The sequence below is a fragment of the Botrytis cinerea genome, chromosome 10 (assembly GCF_000143535.2).
Source record: "Botrytis cinerea B05.10 chromosome 10, complete sequence".
Lineage (NCBI taxonomy): Eukaryota > Fungi > Ascomycota > Leotiomycetes > Helotiales > Sclerotiniaceae > Botrytis > Botrytis cinerea.
Window position 1 is genome coordinate 2,162,162 of NC_037319.1, and position 8,317 is coordinate 2,170,478.

At 45.8% G+C, this 8,317-nt stretch overlaps 2 protein-coding genes across 2 annotated transcripts; both read right to left on the bottom strand.

The window, feature by feature from the left end:
- Nucleotides 1-39: 39 nt before the first annotated feature.
- On the bottom strand, nucleotides 40-2,529 carry BCIN_10g05680 (hypothetical protein). The gene is made up of 8 exons (XM_024695704.1): nucleotides 1,955-2,529; nucleotides 1,800-1,894; nucleotides 1,636-1,731; nucleotides 1,405-1,580; nucleotides 1,194-1,352; nucleotides 1,054-1,136; nucleotides 656-993; nucleotides 40-588 (listed from the first exon to the last, which is right to left on the bottom strand). Exons 1-8 carry the CDS (start codon nucleotides 2,356-2,358, stop codon nucleotides 260-262), a joined length of 1,680 nt encoding a protein of 559 aa, XP_024551498.1. The 5' UTR covers nucleotides 2,359-2,529; the 3' UTR covers nucleotides 40-259.
- Nucleotides 2,530-3,001: 472 nt separating this feature from the next.
- BCIN_10g05690 (hypothetical protein) lies at nucleotides 3,002-7,242 on the bottom strand. Its single transcript, XM_024695705.1, has 2 exons — nucleotides 4,521-7,242; nucleotides 3,002-4,456 (listed from the first exon to the last, which is right to left on the bottom strand). The coding sequence occupies exons 1-2, from the start codon at nucleotides 6,112-6,114 to the stop codon at nucleotides 3,357-3,359; spliced, it is 2,694 nt and encodes an 897-aa protein (XP_024551499.1). The 5' UTR covers nucleotides 6,115-7,242; the 3' UTR covers nucleotides 3,002-3,356.
- Between the last annotated feature and the right edge of the window lie 1,075 nt (nucleotides 7,243-8,317).

The window sequence follows — 8,317 nt, forward strand, 5'->3', positions numbered from 1 at the left end:
CAGGAAAAACAAACATCTATTTTGACTATATCGAAATCATGTCCCGAGCAGATGAGAGGAGAAAAGAAATTCCAATATTCAAGTCCCATCAGCAGAATAAATTAGTGACGTCAGGAAATCTTCCGCCAAGAATCATAGAATAACTTATTGCATACTAAGCTCTCCATATATATACAATCTACACCTCATCTTCTCGACTCTCTACATCCATACCATACCATACCATACCATACCATACCCTCGAATCAGCTTCGATTTCTTATTTCCTCTTCTGAAACCTTATCCTCAACTCCCCCAAATCCAACGTAAAAACCTCTTTCGTATCCTGCTCTCCCCCACCCAAACCCAATTCCCTGCCCAACAATTTCTCGCCCCTCTCGCCCTCCGCAAACTCAACATCAAACCCCATCACCAACCGCGCAATCACCGCTCGCAACTCCATCAGCGCGAGTTGTTTCCCAATACACGAGTAGTTTCCCGCGCTGAAAGGGGTAAATGCCGATTTATCCAGGAGGTACTGTGTGTGGGGGGGGGAGGGGAACCAGCGGGTGGGGAGGAAGGTGTGAGGAGAAGGGTAGCTAGTTTCTACTGGGTGGGGGTTAGTTTTTGAAGAGGAGAGGAGAGGAGAGGAGAGGAGAAGAAAAAAAAGACATACAACGACCCATTGTCCAAGAAGGAGCCGACATGACTACATTACCCGGGATATAAGTCCCATCAATCGTAAGACCTTCTGCGGGAGTTTGTCTCAACAAGCCACTGGGAACAGGAGGGTGCAAGCGAAGCGTCTCGTTAATAGCGGCATTCAGATACGGCGCATCTTGTATATCTCTACATTCGTTTGGGGAGCCCGGGGTAAAGATTGGTTCGAGCTCTTCTCTCAGTTTGGTAACATGATGGGGTTCGAGACAGAGGTGATAGAAGAGATAGGTGAGAGTTGCGGATGTGGTATCGCTACCGGCTATAATTGCGAGACGGGAGTCGCCATGCAGCCAACTGGTGAGTTGTCAAAACTGTCAGATTGTGCGATTCGACAAATGGATTGGATGTGCAAACCTGGTGTCTCTATGGATTGGATCTGGATCATTCTCTTCGGCGTCGATTAGCCACGTCATGATATCTGGTACACTTGGCTCATTCTATGTTGGCAATTGTCAGTGGACGTTCTGAAGCGGAAGGAAAAAGAATCCACTCACTGCTCGTCGAATATCAATATGTTCAGCACAATAGCTAATAAACCTGTTGAAACCATCCATTGCACCAGGGATATTAATGAGGATAGGAAAGACCCAAGGAACGGGCGTGAGAAATCCTAACGGCTCCATGCCTTCTTGTAAAATTTTGAGTGCAAAATGCTGCGCTAGTCAGACCAAACAAACATGTACACAAACGTGGGGAAGAGACAACCTGTTCTCCAGTTTGCAACATGTCAAACGATTTTCCAAACGCCAAATCTCCTATAACATCAAAAGCATAAGCCTTAAACCAGTGCGTTGCATTAATCGCTTTTCCTCCGAAAGAATCAATCTGAGAAACCAATTCGTCTGCATATCTCGTGACTCGACCCTCATAGTTGCGCAGCGCTGTATGCATATAAGTAACAATCTTAAACGACCATCTCCCATGAGAATTCCATACCCTTTGCACTAAATCCACGATCCCAAACTTTTCTTCTCTTATCATGCTTTACGCGATCTCGTTCTAAATGCATAGTTGTATGGGGAAGTCCCGCGACTGTATTCCAATCAGAGAATTAGTGTTTCCTCATCTAGGAAGAAACGCGAGGGAATCAGGATACGAACCATCATACCAAGCAGTCTTGGTACATTTCGATCCTGGCCCAATCATAGCTTTCACAGCTTCCGGTTTGATGATAGACAGTTCGTTAGGACCAATTCTTCACCATCTCTCATTAGCATGACCCGAGAAAAAAAAATCATCTCAAGGCAAAACTAACCTCACAATATCCCCATACTTCTCATGTAACATGTGCACTTGCAGGTAATTATCACTCTTCTCCAGCAATCTCGCCACATGGGTCAACTTTGAGCATTTTGCTGCAAACGGTCCTGGGAAGTGGCGTAGCGGGTGGAAAAATATGCGATAGGCAAGGATGCTTCCTGTCAAAGATGCAAAGAACGAAGTGAGGATGACCGCCGTAAGTTTCAGCGCCGTCACATATGAAGACGCAACATCAAACTTGAGGAGCGCGAGGAAGAGCACCAGCGGGGAGAAGATGGCGGTCAAGAGCCATTGGAGCGATTGCATATGATGTTCGCCATGGATGAAATATCCTAGATGTGCTGCAACACCCGCGACAGCCGGGAGAAAAGTAAAAAGGCCATAATTGAGGTCCGTCATGATCGTATGATGAGCTACGACGTACCTGCCCAAGGACGTGTAACGGATCGCGGAAATCCCCAGTCTGTGAAACTCACTGGAAGGGTAAGTGTTTCCGAAAGAAGGAACAATTGTCTTTGCAACTTGCAAAAGGCACAGAGGAGGAGCTACACCAGCTTTTATGTAATATGCATTAAGAGAGGAAAATGAAGGGACGAAGAAGACGAGGTGTGTTTTCGTAGCATTTTTACATGAATGCAGTTGTACAAGGGAGCTCCCCCACCTTTGGTGCCATTATCCAGCGCTGAAAGTGATTACCAGACTGCACAGCTTACTGAATATAGTGACTACGTGATATTCCACGTAAAAGAAGCACTAGTGACCTTTTAGTGCGTGGATGACCAGTCTCGGCTTTCTTCAGTGTATCCAGTGAGTTGATGGTCTGAAGATGCACGTCTGTTATCGCAACACTGGGGCCACCCACAATAAGATTGAGGGGAGGTTCCTATAGGGCAAATATATCCCCATACTATGTGGTTGGCCTGTAGGCGCGTCATATAGCCACTTATTCTCAACATCTGGCTGATGATTGGGCTGCCAGTAGGTGTACGGACTGACGGAACGTTGCAAAATGGATTTGGGAATATCTCTTGAGATGTCAATTTGTAAATCATAGAAATTGCTATAATGATTCACTCAAAGTGCAGTCTCGTTCAACCTGAGTCTCATCGACCAATACAAATATGCTCCCAAAACATACACAGAAACTCTCATAGAAACATCATCATTCTGTATACTTCCCTATGAGCTACTCAAAAAGGACGAACAATAATCAAAACGTGAAATTTTATGACTCCCTAATGGTATCAAAGTGGTATTATGTTCATAATCTCATAGACATGGTCAAAATTAGGGTCATCTATACCAACCCTAAAAGATATTGTCTTACTTACACATCCTCCCAATTCATCCCATCATCCAGTCGTCCAATCATTATAGTCAAAATATAATCTCACCATCTACCCCATCGTCCAAACCGGAGCCTGACACAGCACCTGTCTTCCCCTGATATCAATGCCCATGAATCCAGCAAAGCGTACTTTGTGAATCCCGTCTTCACTCTTGATTTTCTCACTTGATTCTTGCCCACCTTGGCTACTGATGCTCATTTTCTTTCCCGCCGCTCCGCCGCTACCACCGCTTCCCATCATAGCTGATAACATGCCCTGGCCCTTTCCACTCTTCTCCTTCATCAGCTTTCCATGTCCCTTCTGCTCCTCTTTCGAGCTTTCGTCCTTGTCATGACTTCCCACACTGCTTGAATCAAAACTATTAGTTTCTGCGCCTGGATGTTCCAATGCAGGAATACCAGCTTCGATCTTCATATATTGGCGTTGAACCAAGTCGTTTGGCATCGGGTACATGATTACAACATCTCTGCTCTCCAAAGGAATGTTCGCTGCAATGCTCACTGCTTGTTCCACGATAGTTGTCGCAGCTGCTTCAATACCACCCGGTACTGGTTCTTGGAGATAGTTGATTAAGTTGGCCGTCAAGTTGCTAGTGACCATTTTCGAGAATTGGTCCTTGTACTCTTCGCTTTCCGGAGAGTTCAACAGGTCCTTCAGCCCATCTAAAGTTGCCAGTCTCCACTGAACAATCTTTGCAGTCAGGGCGTCGGATTCTTCTTGGTTGTTGATAGCAGGAGAGAATAGACGAATGTTTTGTTCGATGTTCTTCAAACTCAAGCTAAGCTCACTCTCCAAGCCTGGGTGGAAACTGCGGTTGAAGACTTCATCCACAAGAAATCTTGTGATACAAGCTCTACCAACAGCTGTCATCTCTTGTTTTCCTATTGACATCGCATCACGATTGACAGATTGTGCAAGCCATGCAGGTACCGTTCTCCAATCTTTGCGAATATTGAAAGCAAGATTGGTGATAGCACCATCTAACCGTAAAAATCGTGATTGATACTCGCCATCATCAAGGGATGTGCGAGATTGGGACAGACGTTGATTTGCTAAAGTGTTTTGCAACTGCTCGACCTGTCCTTGCAATTGCTCCACTGATGCTGTCTTGTCAAAATACAATCCCTTGACCTTTTTATATTTCTGCACTTGCGGGAATTTAGCAAGGAACCATATCAGTATGAATTCAAAAAACAAAAACAAAAAACTTACGTAGCTCTTTGTATGCCTCATTTACATCTCTGTCTCCAGGTGCCGGTGGTGGTGGTGTGCTTCGTCCTTGGTCTCCACCACCAGAAGGATTGTACTGTTCTCGCTGTAGAGGGCCTCCTCTGTAATTTGGACCTTGATTTTGAGGAGGGAGTGGACTTGTCGCTGGTGTTTGGCTATTGTTATTACTAGGACCTGGTTGTTGGCGGTATGCCGGAGGATCCCTCCCATCTGATTGTGCCATTTGAGTTTGTAGTGTTTGCTTTGAGTCTGCAGATCGTCGATTTTGTTGTGTTGTAGTGGATTGCGGTGCCATGGAAAGGTGTTGCGACAAAGGACGATTTGTAGATAAGCCTGGAATCGGCCCTTGTATTGAAGTTGTTCGCTCTGGATATTCTGCCCTGTTGGACTGATGGATACTTGTCGGAGATTGATTGTTAGACTGTACCGAGCCGGGACGTTGGTCTTCCCTGTATATCAAAGAAGAATCGAGTTGATGTGTAGAGGCGCTGTCTGGGGTGAAGTCCTGCGGAGGGTATTGGCTGTTGGGGGAACTTGGGAAGCTATTCAATTGTTGTTGTGAATGAACTTGACCGGGTAATTCGTAATGGTATTGCTGAACACTCTCGGGTGACTCGTATTGACTAGCACCTGAAGGAGATTGTTGATAATAAACTGGAGTAGGCGATTGCTGGAATTGTTGATCAGGGGGGTCGTTCTGCGACTCTGCTGAATAGAGGGGTGAATCAGAATCGCCTTGTACAGCTCGAATTGTGTTTAGAGGCTGTCGATTCCCATGCACGTTCACAGAACTCTGAGCGCTTTGTGGTGTGTTTCCTTCAGGACTCGTGATGAGATAAGGATCCAACCCGTCGTCCTCGGGGGTTTCTCGAGGCGATGGCAGATGGGATCTCGAACTCTGAGCTACCGGTTGCCAATCTGCTCTTTGATGTTGGTCTACCGAATTCCTTTGTTGACTAGTTCGTATTACAGGAGGGCCCTCGTGTCTTCGAGACAACCTGCGCGCGAGTCCACCAGCGTTGTTGCTATAGGGAACCTGGGTAGCAACTGGGGGGTACTTTTGTTCAGAGGAGCGATTTGAATTTGTCCCTCGCATACGATCAAAAATACTACGCTTCTTAGGTTCTGCCACGGGTGACTGTATGTGTGCTGTATGTCTGCGGCCCTGGTTTTGTAACCGTTGAGTATCAAGTACTAAATCATCGACGGATGAGCCAGGTGGAGATGGGGAAGCGGGGGAAGCTTCGAGCTCTTGTGGATAGATCTGCTGCTGTTGATATTGATTTGAGACAGCCCGGGAAGGAGACGGCCCAGAATTATTATGATATGCAGATGCGCGAGATCCAGCTTCGAGATTGCGAGGTTCGTAGGGCTGTTCAAAGGTTTGAGATGGTGTCGTGGTAACCGTAGTGGTGGTGGAGGATTGTTGTTGAATTGTTGTGGACCTACCCTCGCCAGAACCAGATGAGAAGGATTGTTGCGAGTGCGAGGCTGAAGGAGTGACCGCCGCTCTTTCTATAGCAGGTTCGTTCAATGCCTGCTTTGAACGATTGCTATGTTTGAACGGGAAGGGCATTTGTATTATGTTCATGAAACACAATCGAACGGAATCCAAAGAATGAATAGGGTCGGGCCTGGCTGTGCTGGTGGGGCCGATTTCCTTCTGCGTGTAGGTCTGTATCGTAGTGTCGTGCACACTGCTTTGATCTGCCAGTTAAATTTCTGACAGCTGCCGGTAAAGTCAAGGAGTGGCCCTGAGCGCCTTCAGAGTTCAAGCAAGACTGATTACCTGAGCATGAAAACGCGATTCGGAATATGTTTTTGGTATGGTGCCCAGGTGGAGGATGATACAGAAGCGTTCCCAGAAAATCAGTGTGAAGCCAAAAAAGATAATAATAGCATTGATGCTCACAACCCGGGCCAACTTGATGTTTAGAGATGCAGCTGGGGTAACTTTGTAAAGCAACTTTGGATCAATTGGGAGCCATTGGGACCAGGGCAGGAGGGGATAAGGGGGCGAAGTAAAATGGTTTAGGATGATTTCGTTCTAAAGCGTGAAGGTAGACGAATCAATTGGGATTGCGGCGGCTCGACGTTGTTGGAATAAAAGGCTGGGTTTATGCGATGTAACATATCATTCGACGGTGGCCTTCCATTTCCTTGATATTTCTCAGCACCATCCTGATTCCATTGTCTACGGCTTCTCGTTTCTTGTCATCTTCCATCCAAAGGTACCTAGGGGAGCAGAACTTTGAATATGGCTATCGATATTGACATTCGAGCATGTGTGTGTGTGTGTGTGCTGCAGAGGCATGCTCAGCTTACATGTGGATTAGACTGGATGCATCCGGCCAACACAGACGATAGATAGAGATGGTTCATGTACGGATGAAAGTGGATTAACGCAGGATCAACTATTGATGTTTCTTGCGATGACAAGAGATGGCCAGCAGATCGCCACGAGATTTAATCGGAAGAACTACCTATCTATGGTCTATGGAGGATAACATGAAGGATTGTCAACACCAAGTATTGCATCTAATTGCAATCGACCAGAGAATCATGAGCATGTAACTAGACCAGTAATGTGTTCGCAGTGAATGGCTCGAGCTCTCCCCATGCGAAGAAGAGGTCCGTTGGATACAAGAATCTGGGTATTAACCGCAAGATAAACGGTTCTCCTCTCAAAGCCTCTAGACAATACGAGTAGATGATGATGATGATGATGATGATGATGATGATGATGATGATGTTGATAGTTGGTTGATGTTATAATTAGGCGATATATCCAATTCCATAGGTATCTGATTGTCTATCTATCGTAGGCGCTAAAGGATCACTGAACTCAAAGATTCTATCTACACTCGATTATCTAGGTATTCAGACATTCAATTTATCATTACCTTGGCTCATCTCATGAAAGTGTTTCATCGTCCATCTTCTAGTCGTGTATTGTCAACGGCGATGCTAAGAACCTCTGCACGGAGTCTGCAGACTTTAGTACAGATATCTCCCTCCAACACCTTGGCATTTGACTATTGAAAACCCATGGTCACTAAAACGATCAATCAACAATTACGACATTTCTTTTTTCTTCGCTCTTTTGGGCAAGAAAAGTCAAGGTGTGGGAGAGACTGTAGGTATTTTTAGAATTTCCTCCGAAGCACGAGAAGAAAAGCTTGACCCAACACCTGCATTCATTCAGGCGAATTCTTCCATGAATAACGTGGTAAAAGGAAAGAAAATAGGTCGGTTGGCTGCAAGCTGGTATTTGATTAAAATGCAACCAAAAGTCGATTGAACCGAGAAGTTCCGGTGTGTTGCATAGGAGTAAATGATAGATCAAGAAATCTGTAACCTTACCTTTCCGACCTATGTAGGCTGGGAAGTTGGACCCTCGTGAGATTTGGGGGTTGGATGTGTTGCTCGAGATGCCCCGGATTGTCATTTCGCCCATGCAGTTACCGTGCATGCGGTGAGGAGATTCGGTGCGACGACTGAAGCTCTGTTGAGTAGCCGGAGAGGTATTTCTGTGAATGGATGTCCTAGAATGGATGTCCTAGGGTTTGCTGGACGAATGATATTGGGCTGTCATTCAACACCGGTAACAACATATGCTGTATCATCGGCGCGCCGCCATGTAAGATACGTTGTGTGGTTCCAGCCTTAATAGTTTCCTTCGTGCCAATACACGTTTCGTCAAACGCCTCTGATGACTGGATGACTCAATAGCAATTTTTAAAGGGACCATGCTAAAAATATACTTGCCTGCCGGATAA